We start from the raw sequence: 22,915 nt of genomic DNA, 5'->3' as shown, positions 1-22,915 counted from the left end.
GTCCTCCTGACTGGACTACTGTAATTTCTCTCCAGAACGCTGCTGCGGGGCTGTTAACCAGGTCCAACAGGTCCACACACATCACTCCCATTTTAGTTTCTTTACACTGGCTTCCCATCAGGTTCAGGATTCACAGTGAGTGCAACAGGTTTAACTGTTTATTTACCAAGAAGGAAATCATGCCATGTATGTGATTGTGTCACTGTAACCCTTTACCTGTCATCAGTCGCCTTTTTAGTGACTGTGTGTTAAAGAGACTTCAGCAGCTCGTTCCTCAAGTGTATTTGAGCTGAAATGGGCCCTGAACACAGGAGTACATGGGATTTTTGAAGTGAATTCAAGGCAGCCGGCTCTGTGGTAAATATTATGGATTTAAAGTTAACTCTTCTGGTTGTTGGAGGATCTGCGTGCTCTTTCTGCCGAACACAATTGTCAGATTCCAGCCAACACCAGAGCTGGTGCACAAGAAAGCCTGGAGGAGAAGGAATATCAGCACGTCTTTACAGCTCGCTGACAGGAGCATGGGCTGTTGAATGGTGCGTAAAGATGCAATAATCAGGTGTGGTGCCAGAATTTATTTTAATGTTTTACTCTTCCTCTCTCTGGCCATGCAGTTTCTACCTTCAACCTCAGATGGTGGAGGACCTGATCTCCTCTCACTACTTGCTCTCCCGCAGCTTTGTAGCTGTGTCTACAGGTGACGAATCTCACACTAACACACACCTCTGCAACAGCAGCAGATAATTCATTTATTTATTTATTTATTTTTTAGTTTGCACTTATGAGGCTTTTACAGCAATGACTTCCAGGTCATGTAACAAGGAAAAGTTGTAAATGCTGAACAATCATGGTTACATACTGACAATAAAAAAGCAAAATGTGGATGGTATAAAAATGTCACACACCAAAACTTTCTTTCTGCAAGATTTAAAACTGTGAATATTATTTTAACCTTTATTTAACCTGAAAAACCTCTTGAGATCTCCTTTTTAAGAGCTTCCTGACCATGACGGGCAGCAACATAAGTTACAGACGGACAACATAGAACAAAAATACAAAATCAAAAATATCCAACTCCAGAATGAACAAACAAACATGTACTGCATGCTGACACACAACTCATGTATTTTCTTCTCTAGGTTATTTTATCCATGACTTCTTGGATGTGGCCTTGAACCAGTCATGTAAACTCTGTGTGTGTGTGTGTGTGTGTGTGTGTGTGTGTGTGTGTGTGTGTGTGTGGAGAAGTGGGTTGGTGACTGGAGGAGGGTGGTGGCTTTAGTTATAAGTCTAATATTTTATAGTATGGCCTTTGTATCACTGTTTTTCCTCTGTGTATTTTTTGTTTGTTTGTACTTTATTAAATTGTTTATTGTAGTTTTGGTTTAGCTGGGAAACCACACCTGCCATCACAGAGCCTGTCAGCCCATTGGTGTGCATTATGTATAAATATAGTTGTGGTTTCAACTTTTTAAACATTTTGAGTAGTAACTTTGTCTTGATTGAACTTTTAAAGCATGGAAAAAGTGTGCAGTACAATATTTCTCTCCAAAATGTAGACGTAAAAAGCACAAAAATTCAAATATTCAAGTACCTCTAAATTGTACATAAGTATAGTACTTATAGTAAATGTACTTAATTTCCTTATCTGACAGTTGAATTATCTACACCTGACTGTTTAGATGGGTTACACTGCGGCATGTAGACAGTTAACTGGATGTAAAAAAGTAAACTGGCACCATATGTTTTTGCTTCAATATGACCAATGCATTATCAGGCCACTAGGTGGTGCACATAACATGGAAAGGCAACTTTTATGTGCTGTTCAATTCATCTTCATTAGTTAAATGGTTGACAGTAAATCATACTTAGTACAAATGACATCAAAGGAGTTTAAACAGAAGAACACCATTGCCTCAATATGTCTCAGTGAAATAGAAAATCTCTCTCCCTCCTCTCTCTCAAAAGACCATTATTGTTGTACTAAACCTACTAGTACAAAGTAGCCTGCCATAGAAAAAAAAAATCACCTCACTGTATAGGATTATGTACAGCCTACTATAAAGTAGCTACTAGCTAGAGTGGTCCAAACTGATGTTAAAATGCATATATTTTTTTAGTCAAATAATGTAAACATTTTCTGCAGCTGGGCCAAAGTGTTTGAGTGTTTTGTTGTTGTGGACTGTTATTTCAGTGTGATAGTGTTGCAGTTGCGCAAGATGCAGATACAAACTCTAGTGTGAAAGTGTGAAGTTGAGATCAAAATGAAGGTTGAGTTTGAAGATGGGTGCGGTCCGAGCAAGAGCATCAAAAATAAAGGGTTAGGAAGCAGGGAAGGGACCATTGCCATTTGGTTTAAGTTACAGTCACTCCATTGCAGCTGGGTTTTTCCCATAGCAAAAATCTCTATTTCTTTTTCTAATCCAGACCTTTAATTCATCAGGATGACTGGAGGACATTATACTACAGCTAAATTGACTTGTTGCAACTTGGCAACCTGTAACTTGTCCTTTTAAATGCTTATCACAATGTTTAATGATGAATTAATTATTTACATTAACAGATCAATTCTAAACCTTCAGAAAGTGATACCACAGTAGGTTTTTTTTTAATTAATTATTGATATTTTCCGTTGCAGAACAAACTAAAAGTGACCTCAGAAACTGTTATTTTTTTCATTCATTTTGTGATTTTGTTTAAGTGAGACGGTGAATAAAGTTTCACTGCATGTGTCTGCTTCTTCTGTGTAAACTCTTCTCTCAGGTGCTCTCCTGCTTCAGTTTGGCTGTGACGCCCGTCTCTATGTGGGCTACGCTGTGATGTCATTGCTGGTCGAGATCAACACTGTTTACCTTCATATCAGACAGCTCCTCCTCCCATCAGGACAGAGGAACAGACCGGGGACTGAGAGCACAGACCCTCGTCCCTCTGTGATCTACAGAGTGATCAGCTGGCTCAGCCTGGGAACGTAGGTGATTCTCCTGTGGAGGTGTCATAAAGGGCCCCTGTGTAAATCAATATTCAAACTGCCTGTTGTGAACATTCCTACTGAAACTACTTCATATGTGAATATCTGTGCCGGTGCATTTCCACATGAGAATCTAATTAGGTCAGATGGACGGCCTGTCACATGCTGATAGTAGTATTGTAGAGGATCGATTTTATGAATTATCAAATTATTTGAATTTTTAACTTTAAAGGAATAGTTTTTACATTCTCAGAAACAAGTGTATCCTCTCTTACTTCCTGAGACTCAGATGAGAAGATCCATGCCACACTCATATTTGTCAGTTCACTGTCAGATATGAAGCTGGAGCCGAGAGACAGACAGATAATCTGTCTCTGTACAACAGTAACAAAATCTGCCCACCAGCGCCTCTTAAGATCCCTCATTCCACTAATTATGTCATTAATCTAAAAGCAGTTTGCCCATAAAAGTCTTTAAACTGACTTTCTGTCCCATCTGCAGGTTACTGGTGTTTTGAGTCTGCACGCTGGCTTGGATGTCCCGCTGGCTGGCAGCTCATGGTGACTGCATGCCTTGCTACATCCTAATAATGGGGACAGCAGGCCTGAGTCTCATCTCCATTATGAATGTAGTGCTGTTTTATAGACTACTCAGAGCAGACGTCCTCTCCAACACAGAAACAAAGACCACCAGGGGGAGTCAGGGCTGAGTTTCTCCTGGTCAAACATGACTCCATTGATTCAGTTTTCTGCCTCATGATGTGGTTTAACAGGACCTGAGGACACTGTGCTTGCTGAGAACTCGCAAGGTTTGTTATTGCAGAGAAGAAAGCAAAGATCAAGTACAAGTTAGCCATTGACTTTTGGGGTGGTTTGACATAAAAACAAATCACGCAGGGCACTTTTTAGCGTCAGTATACTGCCTAAGCTGTGTTTACCTACAAGATGATTTACACATCTTTTTTGGAAAAATCATTTTCTATGCAACACTGACCACCTTGTAAATTAATACCCTGCTTGTCAAAAGAGGTACTGTTACAAAAAACAATATTTATTCATGTTTTGTGATTTCAAAAGATGTACTATATTCACCCAGCTGGTACAGGACAACAATATGACTTCAGAAAGATGTTGGACAGATGTTAAAATCTGGTTGGAATAAAAAGTCTGGTTGATGTGGACGTTAAGAGTATGATGTTTTCCAAATGTTGGGTCTCTTAACAGCAAAAGTGAATGCCAACAAAATATCAATGTCATCTGTCATCAGTATTCTACCTCAAAATGACGTCCTTGAATTCTGGTCATCTGACATCACAACCTAAATTCAACCACATACCAACATCTAACAACATTGGAGGCCAGTAAAGTAATGAGATCACCCAAGTTTCACTCTTTGTTCTTATTTTTAATGGCATTTTTCTACTTTATTTCAAAATGACATATGACATGATAGAGAGAAATAGAGCGGGCAAAATGTAACTCACTCCCTGTTATATTAACAGATTAAAGCAGCACACACTACATCATGATCCTCTTCTGCTGGAACAAACTAACCAGAGTGGGACCTTTGCAGCTTGTCTTGGTCTGGACTTCTGTTCTGATTCGCGGTAGGCGGATCTTCTCTGTCCTGGACTCTCTCTCATAGCAGGGGCACACCTTTAGGTGCTCGGACATGGACGGGGTGTTTTGGAAGCACCAAGTGTCCACAGATGAGAACAAAGTGCTGAACTGCCATACCTGAAGGCACAGAGAAACAGGCAAGGGAGAGATGCCTGAATATTCAGTTCTGATTCCAAGAAAGAAGAAGAAAGAACTTTTCTCTCGTCTTGGCTTTTTTTGTGAAATATTGGTAATAAATTCAGAACCTGAACTCTCAGGATCCTGAAATCCCTTTCTTTTTAATACACTTGACAAACTTTAAACTGCCAAGATGATTCTGGTGAAAGCTCAGATGTATATGTACCACACATGATGATCCATGGTCACACCTCATACATTCACATGACAGGAACACTGGCTCTTAGCTTACCGTCTGCGTCACCCTCCACTGGGCTCTTTCCTGTGAGTTCTTCTGCCTCTCCCAGCGCAGGGTGACCATCCCTCTCTCCTGCAGCAGAGTGGAGCACACCTGCCTCATCAGCTTGGACACCAAAGCCAGCTGGGAAAGGGACAGACTGTCCAGGAAACTGGCCATGTGGCACAGCACCTCATAGGGCAGCGAGCTCAGAGAGTCCTCCCCTCCTCCTCCCCGACCTCCTCCCTTTCTCTGGGACGCCTGGGAGGCATCACCCAGGGAGACAGGGAGGGTGGGACGCATGCTGAAGCAGCCCAGATCCTCACTGAAAGCAAAGGTGAAACCATGGTCTCTAAAGGTGCATTAATTTTTTACTGCCCTGCATGATGTTACATTTTTCTTTCCTGTTGCATTGAGATAAAATAGATCTAATTAAAGAAGCATGATAAAGGAGCATCAGCACCATATAGGACTAAAGATCTCACTTGTAAGAGACAGTGGCTTCATGTGTGGAGGGCTGCAACCTCCTCTGGCTGTAGGTGCATCCCAGGTATGCCAGGGGGCATCTCTGCTCAAACCATCCGTTCACACTCATCTGGATGTCACTGTGGATGTTCCTGTATGTGAGAGCACATTGATTATTACAAAATAAAATGTGATTGTGTGCATTCGTTATGGATTCCAAGTGATATTTGAATTAAAAACAAAACTAAAACCCACTTATAATGTTTGCCGTATTCTCTGCGCTGGAAGGTTTGTCCACAGAGGAAGGTGAAGGCGGAGCTGGCCTTGTGGTGCCGGCTGGTGACGCTCTCCACCTGCAGCTGAAGGTGCAGCTCCAGTGGTTTCGCAGTGGTCAGGTCGGCCAGTGACGTGTTCCTCCGGAAAGGAGCAGACAGGAAGCTGTAGGTCTGTGTGCCCTCATCTTGTAACAGACCGTCTGTGCATACGCTCTCTGCGATCAGGTGACCTCTTTGCTCTTTCTCCAGGGAGCACAGCAGAGAGGCCTGAGGAGCATATCAAACACATCATGTGATAAATATTCAGGGTATCTGGACACTGAACTCATCTGAGCAAGTCATTTAAAGTCTTTAATATGATATAATGATGATTACTTTAATTATTGACCAATCTAATTATTTCTTTAAGTAATAGATTAGTCATGTTGAAGAATATCTTGGGGGCGGGGCATATGAAGTGCAGAGACCATTATTTCCCTCAGGAGTTGGTGGAGACAAAAACAGAGCTAAAAGTAGAGTGGATATTGGACTTACAATCACTGGATGGACACAAACTCAACTCCTAATTAGCACTACCTCTGCTCTATAACTGCTGGATGTGTAATTAGGCAACGGTTTTCTAACACATTTGTGATTTTAACTTTATAAAGTATTTTATGTCAGTGTTCACAGCTTGTTCCTGCTGCCTCCAGGTCACCAGAAAGGAGAGATGGCTTGACACCATTACAAGCAGGACTAATTACGGTCTCTCACCTGAACCTCCTCCCACACTGGCATCTCCTGCAGCGTCAGCCCCAGGTCACTTGTATCCACAGCTTTACTCTCCCTCTTGTAGAAACCAGGGTTACGGATGCGGCCCTGCCTGGCAGCGAAGCTGGTTGGGGCTTTAAAAGTACGCACAGTGATAATCTTCATTGGCTCCACAGATCCGTACTCAAATATCTTCTTCAGAGTTTCAGCGAGACACGAGGAGGAAGATGTGGAGGCAGCAACGCATGCACCGCTCCCCTGTTTGCAGGTGTTTGATGCTGTGGCACCCACACAGGTATCTGTTGCATCTTCCTCTGTCAGAGTGTCCAGGCCTTTACCATTTCCTTTTGACTGTCCCCTGCCTCTGCCTGCTACAGCTCCCTCTCCAGCTTCCCTGCAGCCACCCATCTCCATAGTGAACATGCGCTCCCAAGCGTTGTAGTTTTCTAACAGATTAGCCTGCACTCCTGTTTCCCTGGCAAGAGCCTCTCTCTCCTCCTGGGTCAGCCCCTGCTGATATTCAATGTCATCATCACTCTCACTTTCTTCTTTTTCCTCAGGGCCCTGCTGCATGTCAAACATGGCAAAGGACTTCCAGGTTTGACCACTGGCCTCCGTAGCTGCCCTTTCTGCTGCCTCCTTCCTCTGCCTCTGCTTCTCCTTCCTCTTCTCCTCCTCCCTCCTCTCTTCCTCCTTCTCCTCCTCCTCCACACTCTGGATCAGCTCTGGGAACAGTTTCTTCATCTTCATGGAGTGAAACAGGACATTCTGGTCTTTCAGGGCCACGGTGAAGTCCAGCCATCCTCCCTGCTCTCTTTCCTTGAGCAGGTTTTCATACAGCTCTGTGGTGGGATAAGAATGGGCATCGTTGACCGGCCAGCGGTTCCACTCCATGGAGCAACACACCACACTGGCTGGACACACCTGGAGGTGAGCTGCCTGCGAGGAGCGAGGCAGGTGGAGCGGACAGCCATACTCAGTGTTGAGGCAGGGCACCCTCACATTAGGGCAGAGAAGCAGGTGATCCTCCTCTTTGCAGAGGTGGAAGACAGCTCCGCAGAGCAGGCGGCAGGGGATGACCGCACAGCACACAGAGACCTCCACCCGAGCTCTGCAGCGCCGGCTGTAGCAGGAATCACAGTGGACATGCCCTCGCACCCTGGAGGTTCGAGACCGTTGACTCTGAGTAGGTTTAGGGAGGAAGAAAGGAAAATAAAATTACAGATGGTCAGAATCAAGAGAACTAAATCAGCATTTTTTCATTTAAAAAACATAATTAGGCTTTAACCTCTACTGACCCCCACAAGTGAGGTGGAGGTCAAACTTATGCTGTCCGTGCCAACAATGTCAGGTGGAATTTGCATATAAAATAATGCAAAAGACATGTACAATATTGCAATTTGAGGAAATGGTTCATCTACAAATAAACAAGTCGTTCTGGTTTAGCTTCAAAGAAGAGCCAAAACAATATATACTGCATCTACTGTCAGACAGTGGGATATAAGATCATTTTAACAACCTTAAAGCTACTCAAGGGGAAATAAAAGTGGAAACTGAATGGTAGATCTTAGAGTTGAGAAATAAAACCATACCATGCTTCAGATCCTCTGGCACCAGTTTTGTATCTGAAGCTGTAGGTCAGACCTGCAAGTAAAGACGATATGAATCTCAAAGTCTTGCATGTAAACACACAATGGCAGGACACCATCGGGGTGCTGCAGCATTCGAGTCAATGGGAACAGTGAGGTACAGACTTTAGCCTACCGCTGTAAGAGAACAGAAAGGAGAGAGACGCACTCCTTGCACTCCGTCTCGTGCTTTAAAGACCAAGTGTCCCAGTGAGTGTGTGTGTCTGTGTCTGTGTTATGTGTGTTTGTGTTATAAATAGAGCTGAGCACTGACTGAGAAATGTTACGCAGGTGGTCAGGAACATGGTTTGAGTTACCAGCCTTCTCAGAGACTTAACATCAGGAGATCTTTCTCACCGTCTTCCCTCTGATTCACATTGCGGTGCAGCATTCAGTTGATTTCTACCTGCAGAGAGCAAAATGAGGCTGAGTCTTATTTAATGTCCAAACAGTGTCCTCTAGTGGAGATTTGATTTAGGCATTGTCACTGCAGACAATGCAACAGATTGTTTCTCTACTGTACACAGGGACATTAATTCAGCTTCAGAATGATGACAGGGAGCATTTAATAAAGTTTTTTGGCTGTGGCTCGAACCCAATGCAGAGACTGAGGGGGGAGTTATTTCCTGCTGAACCTGCTGTTGCTTGTCTAATTTTAACCTCCCAGTTCAAAGAGCACAGGGACTGAAAGCAACGTCTGCAGTGGCACCTTGGTAAGACCTTTGACTAGATAAGATTTGTCCCTTTATTAATATCTTGCAATACTCTGATAGTATATGTTTTTGTTGATCTAAAATGCAAGCATTAGCTACAGTAAAACTACAAAGACAAGGTCTGGTTTACTGCTACATTAACACAGGACACATGAGTGTATCTATTTTGAATATCTGGTCTTTATTTAGTAAGAGCAGGAGATTGTTTAATACTTACATTTTCATTTTTTTAGATTGCTTTGGAGCCAAGCTCAGTGCATGATTAACTAAAGCTGTGAAAAATGTTTCCCATAAACTTTTTTTTTTGTGCTGCTGATTTGTTTTGTGGCCGGCAGAGTGTCACCGATTCCACTCTGAAGGCTGACACAGTGTAAATCTGAGGAGTGATGATATAACCAGTTAGGAAAACAACATCATCATCAACATCAACAACAACAACAACAGACAGCATTAATACTATCTAAAATGCTTTACATTAATTGGATACTTTTACCACGCCAAGCCTCTAAAAATCATTCCAGTAAAACAGGGAGGACAGAATCACTCTGTGGTTGACCTGGTCATTATAACATGACATATGTGACTGGTGATGATGGATTACAAGTAGACATTGCTTTGTTTTCAGGGGTCACAAGCCAAAAAGGTGGATGATCAAGTGGTTCTACTAAACAGTGTTTCAGTACTTGAGATTAGTCTCAAGACCATAGGTGGGTTATGAGATAATATGGCCCTGGGCACAGATATGCAAAAGGCCCCGCCACCTCACCTGTACTACACAGAAGCAAGACACACAGACTTTGTGGTAGCTTATTATTTTTGTTTTGCTGTTTTGCAACTTTTTGTGGCACCTTTTGTTACTTGTAGATGTATCGTGTCTCTTTGAAGTCATTTTTGGTTGCTTTGTGTCTCTTTGTGGTTGTTATGTGTTTCTTTGTCCTCATTTTGTGTCTCTTTGCAATCACTTTGTGGTTTTGCCTTTTTTTTTTCAATAAATATTTGTCTCTTGGCACTCCCCTTGTATCTTTTAGTGCTCTTTTTCTGTCTCGTAGTGGTCTTTTTCCTGTCTCTCTGGGGTCATTTTGTGTCTCTATGTGGTCATTTTGTGTCTCTTTGGAGCCATTTTATATCTTTTTAGGGTCTGTTTGTGTCTCTTTTGAGTTATTTTGTGTCTGTTAGTGGTCTTTTTGTGGCTCTCTGGGGTCATTTTGTGTCTCTTAGTGTTCTTTTTTTATCTCTTTGGGATCATTTTAGCCCTTTTTTGTAGTAAATTTGTGTCTCTTGGATCAGTACATGTTTCTTTGAGTGACAGTTTTCATGGAGAAGGCCAGGAAAGCTCCAGACACTTTGGGCCCCTCTGTCTCATCTCAGTTTCGACTGCATTTTTCCTTGGTCTTGTCTTGCTCGCGCAAAAACTGTTTGATAGTGTTTGATAAAGTTTATTTCAGCTACTTAGTGTTTGCTTGTATTTGTTTCCTCGTAGTACACTTATACACACATACACATGCATACAGTATGATAATAAAAGATGTAAATAAGGAATCTTTGTTTTCTGTGGGTGTTTTTATGGAAACGTGAATCTTCCAGATTAATTTGAGGAGAGCACTTTTTTTAATTTTTTTTAATGCAACCACCTGTACATGGTTTGAGTATTGAGAATGTAACAAACTACTGAAGCAAGAAACTTGTATGTAGGTACGTGAAGTTTGTATGTATATGTTATATTTGATACACGCAGGATATTGTATCCACGTAGAGCGTTCAGGCAACTGTGTCTTCTGGCTCTGTGTGTCAGTTTTGTTTGTTTTTGTTCTTTTCTATTAAAAACTTAATAAAAATAATTGGTAATATCAAATAATTTGAGGAGAGCACATGGTTTGCATGGTTTATATTTTATATAGTAAGTGTAGGACTCATATTGTTCTGGTCTTGGTCTTGACCTGGTGTCAACAAACTAGGCGGTATTGACTATGACACTGCTACTGACAGGGCTGATGTTACAGAGTATGACTCTAAATTTTCTGTATCTTTCTTACAGGATTACAAAACCTCTGATTCAGAGTCCTGTACACATGGTGAGTCACAGATTCTCCAGATATACTTCTGGTTCAATCAAATATAAAAATATAGCGAGTACATAGCTTTGCTTCACAGTGTTTAATATACTGTATTTCATCCTCAGCTTTCATCCCAGCTGGCTCCTCTCTTTGTCTTTCTCATCCAATCAGAGTTACCGTTCTCGAGCCTCCAAGGTGCAACAGCATGTCCACTGTGACTCCTGCTACACCCGGCGCTGCAGGACTCGGGTGGAGCCCTCTGTGTGCTGTACGGTCATCCCCTGCCGCCTGCTCTGTGGAGCTCTCTTTCACCATTGCAAAGAGGAGGATCACCTGCTGCTCTGCCCTAACGTGAGAGTGCGCTGCCTCAACGCTGAGTATGGGTGCCCGTTCCAAATGCCTCGCTCCTCGCAGGCAGCTCACCTCCAGGTGTGTCCAGCCAGCGTGGTGTGTTGCTCCATGGATTGGCTACGCTGGCCCATTGATGAAACAAACCCACACAGTGCCATGGCCCTGCAGGAGAATGTGCTGAAGAAAAATGAGGGGCAAGGGGAACCTCTGGACCTCGCTATGGCCCTGGTGGATCAGTCAGAACTTTATGAACGCCTGAAGGTGAAACCAATCTATCCAGAGCTGATGGAGGAGGAGGAAGAGGAGGAAATAAAGGAAGAGAAGAAAGAGGACACAGCAGTAGGAGGATCTGACAGTAGTGTTGAAGACAATGATGTCAATGAAGGTAAATCGCTGGCACAAAATAATATGTGTTGTTGCTATTTCTGGTCTTTTCTTTCTCATCTCTTGCCTTTACATTTTCCTATTGATCTCCACATATCTGTCCCTGCAGATAACAGCGTGTGTGAGAATAATGCTGTTGAAGAGACTGTACCGAGTGCAGTGCATAGCTCAGGCATTAACATAGAGAAATACAACCTGTTTGAGATGATGTTCAGCATGGAGAGAGGCGGCTGTGCTGTCGCTCAGGAAAACCTGAACAAGCCCAAAGAAACCCCAAAGCCTACTGAGAAGGTGAAGGACAAAGACACAGAGAAAAAAGATGATGTAGTTGTAGACACAAGTAAGACAGGTCATGCCCCGTGGCAGGAGGGGGTGCTGGAGCGTCTGGGGCAGGAGCTCACCCCACAGGAGTACAACATGTATGTGGTGCACCATGGGCGCATGCTGCTCACCTTTGGACAAATCAAGGCCTGTACGCCAAGGGAGGATGATTTTGTCTACGGTAGCCTGGAGCCTATCCCGGTCCAGACTCTGCGCTCTTTCAAGGTGATAACAAAGTACATTTATTTACTATAAAACATAAGTCTTTTATCAGCTTTATAATTCCTCAGAATTCATCAACCGGAGTGATGAACTAGAGCTTTTCAAATCTACCCAGGCCTTAAATATCGCACTCTCTTGGATTCTGATGTAATGTAATATATTATTTATTTGTTCCTATAAGGTCCCTGACAGCTATCACTACAGCTCACGGCGTATTCATCAGTACGACTCGACTAAGCCTCCCAGCGAGGCTCGCGGTGTGGACACATCTGACCTCGAAGTCAACGAAGAGGCCTGGTACAGCGATGAAATAGAGGCCACCCTGCTGGGCTATGCTGAGCGGGAGGTCAGGGGTCACAAGGTCAGTCAGATATTTATAACAGTATAAATAAAAACATATAAACTGTACACATGACCAGATGTGGGGATGAAAGTGGAATTTTAAATAAAACAATATTAGTGCCAGCTACAACATTTATTCTCTAAAAAGATTAGAATTTTAAGAAAGTGGTGCATTTTTTGACTGAAACCAGTTTCAAGTCACTGTATTTTCATATTGTGCAGTAAAGAAATCAGCAACACAAAGGGTGAATTTATCGATAACCTACATTTTGGTACAACCTTTGAGATGAAAATGAGTGGGACACAATGGCCTCATGCAAAAACAGTGATATGATCCTTTAACTGGAATGAATCAGGTGTTTTGATTGAATGGTTTCCATGCAGGTCAGTGAGTCAAAGGCTGCCGATGGGATCTATAACGACGCGGGAACACAGACTTACACGTTTCGCACAACTCCATTTAAAGCGAAGACAACTCTGGCAGAGCTGGCCGTGGACAAGCCGCTGAAGCTGCGTCTTCTGCTGGAGTCGGAGAGAGTGAGCGGCAGACATCACAGAGGCAACAGCGCCTTCACCTTCCTCTGCTGTCACTCCTTCCTCCGCAGAGAGTTCGCCACACATTTCAGGTGTCTGTGAAAACAACTAACATGGGTGTGTTTGACCCCTGCTGACCTCCATACTCCTGTCACATGTCATTTTCTAAGGACTAACCTTTAAGTAACAAGTGTCACTGAGAATTTAACAGCTGTCGATTACCAAAAGGATGAAACCAATTAGAAATGTCAGCTAGTAGGAGAAATGCTGTTCATGTATAATGGGAGCAGATGGACATGCTTGGTGTGTTTAGTAAGTGTATCAATCGTTATCTCTTTTCCAGGAACGTCCACACTGACATCCAGACAAATCTGAGTGGATGGTTTGAGGAGAGGTGCCCTCTATCATACCTCGGATGCACCTACAGCCAGACGAGGTTTCAGCCCTCCACACATAAAGCCACCGTCTCCTACAAGTGAGCATATTTCACATTCATATCTAATATTTGGGTCCATCATTTGTCTTTTAAAATGTTAAAAGGGCCTTAATTTATATTTTCATAACAATACTGTATCAAATAATAATGTGAAAACAATGTGATGATGTGAAAGGAGTTGTCCATAGTGATTAACATAGAGAGAAGTGTCACCTGAATCTGCAGTTCCCCTCAGCTTTACGGAGCTTTATAGTGAGTTTCAGCTCATTGTTTAGTAAATGAGTAGTTTGAATACAACCCATGTAATTGTGAAGGCTGCAGTCATGTCACAACTGTGCTGACGGGAGTAAAGAAAGTAGTAGTAGCCTATAAAGAGCAAAAGTCAGCATAACAAGGCAGGTTGGGGTGGTGGATGGGTTAAACAAACATAGGACTTTCCCCCAGGAGACCCTTCTGAAACAAAGTGAACTTTGAGTTTTGTTAAGATACGCTGTCGCAATGTTAATTTTCTTAAACCTAACCAAGGTAACTTTACTTGCCTAATCTTGACTTATGTGTAACTTTACGTTAAGTACATAAATTGTCCAGCCATGTTTCCTTTCCTAAATGTAACCTACTTCACTTAACTTTCCTAAACCTAACCTACGTAACTGTACTTCCCTAAACCTAAACTAAATCTTTTTCTTGCCTAAACCTAACTTAGGTAGCTTTAATTTCCTAAACCGACATACATAACTTTACTTTGCTAAACCTAACCTACGTACGTAACGTGATGACATCATTCGCGGGGTGCTAATTTGTTCGATATCATACAAACTGTTGTATGTGGTTTTCAACCTGCCAAGCACAAAACAGCAGATAGACACAGTTAGAAACTTGCTGGTAAACATAGTGGAACAGTTAGCAGCTAAAGAACCAGATATTTTCCTTAGGAGGTGGAGGAGACCAAAAATAGAGCTAATAGAGAGAGAGAATATTGGACTGGCATCACAGGTGACTGCAAACACGGCTCTGAATAATGATAGTGTGAGTCTGTAACAGCTGGATGTTTAAATAAGCAACTGCTTGCTAACAAGTTCACCTTATCAATTTAAAAAGTGATAATATGTCAGTGTTGTGAACAAAGCTTGTTGTGCTGCCCCCAAGTGGCCAAAATAATCAATTATTAAGATTTTGACCTGCTCACATTTCACAACACAGTAAAGTAACACAAGAGTAGGGCACAAGCAGATAAAGTTTAGAAACTTAAACTGCACTCAGGCTTGAGTTTGCTTAAGTGTATGATGTATCTTTCTTACAGTAAGCAGCTGAAGTGTTTCAACTTGCGTCCAACACTTGAAGCCTCATTAGGAGACACCTCCCAGTCATCCAGGCGCTCAGTGGGCTCCTCCACCTCTCAGAGGAAGAGAGGAAGTCGGGCAAGAGGTGAGGAGGACCCTCTGAGCTCGCTGCCCTACAACGTGCTGTGCCACATGGCCAGTTTCCTGGACAGTCTGTCCCTGTCCCAGCTGGCTCTGGTGTCCCATCTTATGAGGCAGGTGTGCTCCACTCAGCTGCAGGAGAGAGGGATGGTCACTCTCCGCTGGGAGAAGAAGACCAGCTCGCATGGACGAGCCCAGTGGAAGGCCACGCCTGTGAGACATACTAAATCATCACTATTCATACCAACTGTGATCCACGTTTTCCTTTTCCCTCCTCCTGACTCTCCTCATGTTTCTCTCCAGGTCTGGGAGTTCAGTCACCTCTTCTCCTCAGTGGATTCATGGCATATGGCAGATGTCCCTCCTATATCTGCTCATCTAAAAGTCTGTCCTTACTACGAGACATCTCTGCGCAATGAGCGTGTTCCCCTCCCCAGCATGAGTGGTAAAAAGGAGTGTAGCCAGGAAAGGATGAGCCTCGTCAACCATTTTGCAAAAAAGAGACATCAACAATGAAAAAACAAACAAAACTTTTGATTCTACCTGCTGTATCAGAATTTGTTTGTGCATTATTGACACTGATGGCCAAATTACATTGCGCAAGTGTAGGGGTGATGTCATATAACCAGTAGCCTATGTCACAAAGCAAATAAAATCAACCTGAGCTTGCAGAGTTCTTCCTCTTCTTCATGATCTACCTAATATTCAATATTATGGAATTAATGGTTTATGTGTATAGTTATGATTTTTTTCTGCAGCATTTTATCAAATTAAAAATGTTTATTATGATAGGCTGTATGATTCTAATTGTAATTAATCAATTAATCAGATAGTGGATAACAATGGATAACTATTTTAATAAATAATGGCTTTAGAATTCTTAAGCAAAAATGCCAAACATCTGCTTCTTACAGCTTCTCACATATAAAGTTTTGATGCTTCTCTTCATCATACATGGTTGTAAACTGAATATCTTTGGACTTTGGACTGTTGATCAATAAAACAAGACATTTGAAGACATCACCAGACATTTTGCACAAGTTTCTGAAAATCTATGGACAGTACAATTAATTGATAAAATATCCTGCAAATAATCGAAGTCCTAAACAAAATGTGAATATCTGTGCCCTCGTTTTAAATTTCTGACTGTGCCCTTTACTATCGTGTTTTCATTTTATGCAACTTTATACAAACCTGTTTTACTCCACTCCATTTCAGAGGAAATGTTGTACTTTTTGTTCTACAACATTTATTTGACAGTTAGCACTTTTCAAATAATGGTTTTACATACAAAACATGTATTCACTTTATAAAATATAGTGCATCATTACTTATTTAACTACCAAACAGGATAATAAATAGCTAAAACTGGCATCACCTTGACCAGCTATGAAATCATAATGCTGCTAATGCTTCAGTAATATAGCCTTATTTTAACACTGCACAGTGAATACTTTTACTTTTAATACTTTAAGTACATTTAGCCGATACAACTAAAATGAATTCAAGGATTTTTTTAAAACATATTTCTCACTAACATTACATTAAGCTGCAGTGTAGGATTCAGAGCATCTATAGAGTGCTCCAGGGATGATGCTTTTCTGTAGGCTGGCACAGAAGTTAGTGTTGCCCTGGTTCCCTTGTCAAAAAACAAATGGGATTTTTCCTTTGGATTTTGGATTATTGCAGAAAATGAGCTCTGTGGCAAACAAAGGTTTATGATACATGTTTTGTTGAGCAAGATAATCTTCATAGATTAGACCGACAAATTCACAGATAAACACCACCTGAATGATTTTTGGAGTGTAAATGCAATCAGCAGAAGTAAAAAGCTAACGTTAGGCTATAAACAAACTACACCATGGTCAAATGACTAACATCGCCACATCAGTGAGGCTGTGAGACACATCTGGTGTTATGACGTTCTGTAGTCTCATTTAGCCATTTGTGAGCAACTGCCTTTTTAAAGACATAAAATCAAAATTTAGGAGGGGGGTATTTACAGACATATTTTTATGTTGTAGAACAAATCTCTCTTAAGCTTTTATTAACCACAGACCTTATTTCAGGCATCTAACTATAAACGCATACAAAAAAAACATTGACTTCAAGACGAGGGAGCTGGGAGTGGTAAAATGTTGACTCATTTCCAGGTTTAGGGACTCATTCCTGGGACACTCTATTGGTAGAAGTGGTATATCATATCCATAACTAAGTTTTTATTAGTGTACAGTCACCTGAAAATAAGAATTGTTCTCTTGTTGTTACCACAGAATGAGACATTTTTACCTATATATCAAGTGGGACATCTTCCACAGTGTGTTGTTGTTTCTCAACAGCCATAAGGCATACTACAAAAATGCACACATAATGGTTTGTATGATATCCTAGAAATTAGTGCCTTACGAAAGACATTACATACTTCATGTAAAGTCACATACTTAAAGTTGCTGTGGTTAGATTTGGGGAAAGAAAAGTAGTGAAGACGCTCCTTAAAAAGACTTAAAGTCCACTTAAAGTTCACATAGTTCCCAACACCAGTCTCCTAGAGAAGGTGTCAGGGGAAAGTCTACTGTTTTGTGACCCATCCACCACCAAATCGCGCCCTCTTATTGGACTGCATACCTCTATATTTTTAACACCCATCAGTGCATTGGCCATATGATCGCAGCCCTTCGTGTTTCTACAGTAGCCCAGAACAGACAAACCAAACACTGGCTCTATAGGGTCGTTTGCATTTTTGCATTGCCCACCTTAGTTCTTCTATGCGTTTGGCACGGGAGAGGTTTCAGTTCTGCAACCTCAGTATTAGATGCCACTAAATCCTACACACAAGAGCATGGACTCATATAATATGCTTTTCCAAAAGACAAAAAATACAATCTTAATACACATTGTAGCCCAAAAGTGGGATGACACTTTAACTCGCAGTCATCTTAGCTTTTTTTTTTCCTTCAATGAATTCTTTCTTGTTGGCTGGCAGCATCACCTCCATGGAGCTCCTCCTCCTCCTGCTCTGTGGCACTGATCACCCCTCATACAGGGCTGCTTTGTTGCGAGTACAGCAGCGGCACCGCACCGCACGTACAACCAGAAGGTTATGAGGAGGTTATTTCGGCTCAGACTGCAGCAGGATTCATTCACACTGTAAGAAAAACGTCGGCCTGCTGCAGCTGTGAAGCAGCTCACCTGGGAACACTCACAAAGTGCCGTTTTGCACGCGGAAGGTTTTTTTTTTTTTTTTTTTTGCACGGGTCTTTTGTTTTCTCCATCTCTGCTGCATCAAGGACAGAGATAGCAGGGCGATACGAGGATCCATGAGAGACGCTTTGAATAGGATACCGCTTCAGTATCACGGTAGGCCACGGTCAGAGTGATGATTGCACAGTTACAGGTAGACACTGAGCACTGTAGTGAGCAATGGTGCAGATACCAGAAAGCTTTTATTGGCGAGAAATCAAACCGAATAAGATCAAATACGAGATTGTATGCGTATCTTATATGTTGCAGAAAATCACAGTAACATATAATACTTAGCCACATAGTAGCTGGTTGATAAATTAAAAGGATGTTGTTTGTGTAACGTGGAACTGACACATAATATCCAGCTCTATGTCAGAGCTGAAATCGGGACACTTAACATCTGTACTGAAAAATCCCCCATCCTAACCCATTCAGCTACCTGCGTGTGTGCAGGTTGTGTGGGGGTGCAGCCATGGATGCTGGGAGGTTGGAGCAGCAGGTGGCCAGTGTGGAGAGAGGCATCGCCTTCCTGAAGCAGGAGCACCTGGCCATGCTGACCGGTCTGCAGCTGGAGATCACACACCTGAAGAGGCGCTGTCATGGTCAGTGTACCGGTGACCTGCTGCTCTTCATCTATCTACTGTCACTAAATCACTTGACCCCCTGTCTGTCTGTCACCCTGTCTTAACTTTTTCTGTCTGTCTGCACGCTGTGCTTCTACCCCTCCTGGCTGCAGAGCTGAGCTGTGAGCTGGACTCCAGGTTTCCTGACAGAAGCACAGAAGGTAAGACATTGCAAGTCACTGCTGATAAGGAGTGAAGGTGATACAGTATGTGGGAGTTATGGAGAGGAAAGCAGGAGAGCTGTGCAGAGGAGGACTGGGGATTCACAAGGACTACATGAGACAAGGGGGGACAGTGACAAGGCAACAGTATTACAGTAAAGTGACATTAACTTTTTTAAAACAAAGATAGAACTAAAACATAATAGAACAAATGGCTAGTCACCTGTGCACTCATGCAAACATTATGGTAGAAATACGTGCAGATTCATACAGTAAAGAATCATTAATCATCTCGAGTTCACAAACACACTCCATTTTCTCAGCACTTTAAGAATGTATAAGCCCGTAGAAGTAACAAAAAAATGATTCACTCCATACTTTGAACATACATCACAATATCTAACCAGTCAGACTTTGTTGGAGGTTTGATCTGTAACCATTTTCATGTTACAGCTTTCTTGCTGGCTGCTAATAATAGATTTTTGTCTTGTACTGATAAATTAGCGATAATATTTCTGAAATAAATTGTAGAGGAAGAACAGTCAATTCTGTAATCTATCTGTTACCTCCTGCCAGTATGACTGAATAGCTATGCAGCTCCAAAATACTGTTCAGAGATAGGGAATTCAAAGCACTGCTTCCTACAACGTTGCAAATCTAGTCCAGCCAGTCTTTGGTAAGAGCAAAAATTGTGTATGATTTATTTATCCAGGCAGGTTGCACTGAGTAAGAAAGCAAGTACAAGAGCACAGATGTGGAGCATAGAAAGACAGAATGACAAACCCTCATGGATACAATAATCTCAACACTATGTCTGTATTTTCTGTGTTTGTATACACTTCAGTCCATACTGTATGTGTTTATGTTTCTCAGAGGAGGAAGCAGAGCTGGCAGCACGCTGTGAGGCTGTAGAGCGTCTCCTAGAGGACCAGCAGAGCATGATGGTCGCTGCACGTGGGGAGCTGCGGGCCGGCCGGGCACGGGCATCAGCACTAGGAAGGAGCCTGAGGGACGAGGAACGACATTTCCTGGAGGAACTGAAACGCCGCAGCCACAAGATCACGCTGCTGAGTCGTGAGCTGCAACGCCAAAATGTCACCACCACGACCCTCTGCCACGAGCTCCACACTGCACGCTTAAAACTGTTCCAGCAACGGCCGAGCACAGAGGCTGGTGCAGAGGGAGAGCTGGCATCCAGAGGAAAGGAGGAAGAAGAGGATGATGATGATGAAGAAGGTGAGGAGGATGAAGATTATGAAGAGGAGGGCTCAGACTGGCTTCTGTCTCCACCTCCTCCAGCCTCTCCCAGCCAACCAGAGGCGAGACATAGGAGGAGTGTCAGCGTGAGGGAGGAGAGGGTCAGAGCTTGCGTCCCACAGGAGAGAGTGACATCACCACAGAGGCCACACCCCATGCCTGACCCTGCCCTCTTCTTGGTGCCGCTCAGATACCGCCTCCTTCGCTTGAACAAACCAATCAGAACGCAGGATGAGGAGGGGATGGAGGATGAGTGGGAGGATATAGAGGACAGCAGGGTGCACAGGAGGGTGGACATGGGAGCAGGAGAGGGAGAAACTGCTCTGTGATGAAGATGAAAAAGAGAAAGTTGTCTTCCAGCAGGTCTCGGCCAAGATCAACTGATGCAGTTATGCTAGAAAAAGCTTAAGATGAGAGAGATGTAACCTCGTGATTGTCTGTAGATTTCAGGAAGTAAAGTTAGAGATTTAGAGATAGTTGCACAAGAATGTGATCAAACCTATACACAACAGCGTATTAACTGAATTCTTCACATTGATGGTACGACATGTACTGTGAGAATGTAAAGAAATGAAGACTGAATAGTGATACTGTTTCATAGGGATGCCTTTTGATTTTAACACTGTTGATCACGGCTTTTGCCTGTAATTAGTAGCCATGCCTCTGGGTCTGTCAACACCTACACCGTGCTGCTTAACGTGGTGGCAACCTGCTTTTTCACTGCACTAGCTGCATTCCAGGTTCAGACAGTCACTCCAGAAGGTTTAGGGACATTTTGTATGATTTGCACTTTATTAAATTCATGCAATGTGCCTGATGATGGCAGAGCAGTATCTCTGGTGTCTTGTGGTCTTTTTTCAACGTTTGAAAAAAGTTTTTAGTAGGTCTTCATCACAGCAGATACTGTCATTGTAGTAAAAGCACCAATAACATGAACAATGGCTCTGTTCAAGTGTCCCAGTAAGCTTGTCACAATACGACATTCAGACCATTAATATAGAAGCAAACCACTATGGAAAGATATAGTGGAGTAATGGTGTCCTGAGCAGAGAATGAAGTCAGTAGTGCTTGTATGTTAGTGCATGTTAGTCCCTGTGTGTGTGTGTGTGTGTGTGTGTGTGTGTGTGTGTGTGTGTGTGTGTGTGTGTGTGTGTGTGTGTCCCACTGACTAGCTAATCACCACCGATCTGCACTGCGCTCATACGGTGGTTACAGCTGATAATACCATCCCAACCCATAGTGTCATTGAGGAAGCATCACTCCCACCCTCCATTTCCTCCTCAAGTTAACATAAGCTCTGTCACCACTGTTGCAGTTGGTAGCACTGTTTGTGCTGTTAGCACCATTAGCTGCTAGCCACCTCCATGTTGAGAGCCATGTGCAGGCAATCCCGGCTCAGACTCTGAATTTTAGATATGCCCTAAATATCACACACAGCTCCTTTAATTGTAATATTTACATGTGCTTTTCCTACAATGACTATCAAGAGTCAAAATATCTGCTGTAAATAAGGCCTATTACAAAGATGTTATAATGTATTTTTTTTGTATCAATACCCTACTTCTTAAAATTATTGCTTAAATAATACATGAGCCAAAACAATAGTAATGAACAGAAATATAATCAGCAATCAATAAATCAGTCATTCAAGTTATTATTTAAGCAAAAACACCAGATATTCTCTATCTACAGCTTCTGATGTGAGAATTTGCCTCTTGTGTCTTTTTTATCCTCATAGATTGAATATCTTTAGGGTTTGGACACTTTGGACACATTTGTGACTATTTGCTGGTGTTTTATAGATCAAACAATTCATTGATTAATCAAGAGATTAATCTACCTTTAATTGTGCATAATACAAACATTACCCAGTATTAAATATCAGTATCACTCTGTCAGGATGGTTCACAGCCCTCTCCTGGATCTGCTCACAAGCCTTCATGTCAAGTCCTACACTGGGTGGCAGTACAACCAAACCTTGACTGGGCTTAAAATATAACCAGATCTGTGTGCACTGCTGAAGGTGCCAAAGAAGTAAAAGGAAGGAAAACACCTACGCATAGAGTACAAAAATACATGTATCACTAAATTTCTTGCTTCTACAGTTGACCGAATGAAATATTAAAAGAGAGAGGGGGTGCAGAGTTCAGAGGACTCTGAGGAGGTGTGCAGGAAGATTGTGATGAGTCACAGTCAGAGTGTCCATCATCTGCAATCTGCATCTTTTATACTATACAGGTTTATTTGCAATATACCACAGCATGGTGAATGCACAAACACAAGGCCAAATCAAGCTGTAGGCTAATTATTATTGTTTTAGTATTAACATGGGCCATTAGTATTCCTGTGATCAAATGTGGTGGCATAAGATGAAAGTTGAAATGATACGGTGAATAAATGAAACAAATTAATTGGTGAGGGACTGTTCTTTACTCATCAGAGGGGGGAGGGTACTGGTGTGTGACTGCTCCCCAAAGCTACAAATATTTTTCCTTGAGCCTTCCTGAGTGACTGCAAGAAAAAAATGCATGATCATCCCTCCACCGTAAATCACTTATTAGATTTTTAAAACTTACCCTTTAATGTTTGAAAGTTAAAAGTTGAAAAAAGCCTCAGTTTTTCACTCTGTCCTACATGCTGGTTAGTTTGTGCTAATGGTTTATTTTTGGCCATATTTTAAATGAGACTTAAAATAAAGGGAGGCGCCTCCCGTAAGAGGTGTTCCAGCATGTCCCACTGGTAGGAGGCTCTGGG

At 42.3% G+C, this 22,915-nt stretch overlaps 3 protein-coding genes and 1 pseudogene across 4 annotated transcripts; 3 read left to right on the top strand and 1 right to left on the bottom strand.

The window, feature by feature from the left end:
* Window positions 1–366: 366 nt before the first annotated feature.
* Window positions 367–3,677, top strand: LOC125898649 (TLC domain-containing protein 2-like; annotated as a pseudogene).
* A 320-nt stretch (window positions 3,678–3,997) lies between these two features.
* Window positions 3,998–8,325, bottom strand: LOC125898877 (F-box only protein 40-like). The gene is made up of 7 exons (XM_049592886.1): window positions 8,236–8,325; window positions 8,064–8,115; window positions 6,475–7,653; window positions 5,702–5,988; window positions 5,467–5,598; window positions 4,997–5,306; window positions 3,998–4,704 (listed from the first exon to the last, which is right to left on the bottom strand). The coding sequence occupies exons 2-7, from the start codon at window positions 8,064–8,066 to the stop codon at window positions 4,486–4,488; spliced, it is 2,130 nt and encodes a 709-aa protein (XP_049448843.1). The 5' UTR covers window positions 8,067–8,115; window positions 8,236–8,325; the 3' UTR covers window positions 3,998–4,485.
* A 159-nt stretch (window positions 8,326–8,484) lies between these two features.
* On the top strand, window positions 8,485–15,905 carry LOC125898847 (F-box only protein 40-like). Its single transcript, XM_049592818.1, has 9 exons — window positions 8,485–8,812; window positions 10,848–10,884; window positions 11,038–11,602; window positions 11,711–12,147; window positions 12,326–12,505; window positions 12,871–13,112; window positions 13,364–13,495; window positions 14,757–15,090; window positions 15,181–15,905. Exons 2-9 carry the CDS (start codon window positions 10,882–10,884, stop codon window positions 15,391–15,393), a joined length of 2,106 nt encoding a protein of 701 aa, XP_049448775.1. The 5' UTR covers window positions 8,485–8,812; window positions 10,848–10,881; the 3' UTR covers window positions 15,394–15,905.
* Window positions 15,906–17,931: 2,026 nt separating this feature from the next.
* ccdc92bb (coiled-coil domain containing 92Bb) lies at window positions 17,932–20,968 on the top strand. Of its 2 annotated transcripts, none has more exons than XM_049592125.1 (4): window positions 17,932–18,234; window positions 18,574–18,722; window positions 18,857–18,904; window positions 19,778–20,968. In XM_049592125.1, the coding sequence occupies exons 2-4, from the start codon at window positions 18,593–18,595 to the stop codon at window positions 20,488–20,490; spliced, it is 891 nt and encodes a 296-aa protein (XP_049448082.1). In that variant the 5' UTR covers window positions 17,932–18,234; window positions 18,574–18,592; the 3' UTR covers window positions 20,491–20,968. The 2 variants fall into 2 exon arrangements, with proteins under 2 accessions (XP_049448082.1, XP_049448083.1); XM_049592126.1 differs by having other exon boundaries at window positions 18,556–18,722.
* Window positions 20,969–22,915: the final 1,947 nt, after the last annotated feature.

The sequence above is a fragment of the Epinephelus fuscoguttatus genome, linkage group LG12 (genome assembly GCF_011397635.1).
Source record: "Epinephelus fuscoguttatus linkage group LG12, E.fuscoguttatus.final_Chr_v1".
Taxonomy (NCBI): Eukaryota; Metazoa; Chordata; class Actinopteri; order Perciformes; family Serranidae; genus Epinephelus; species Epinephelus fuscoguttatus.
This window is presented reverse-complemented; position numbering and strand designations above follow the sequence as displayed.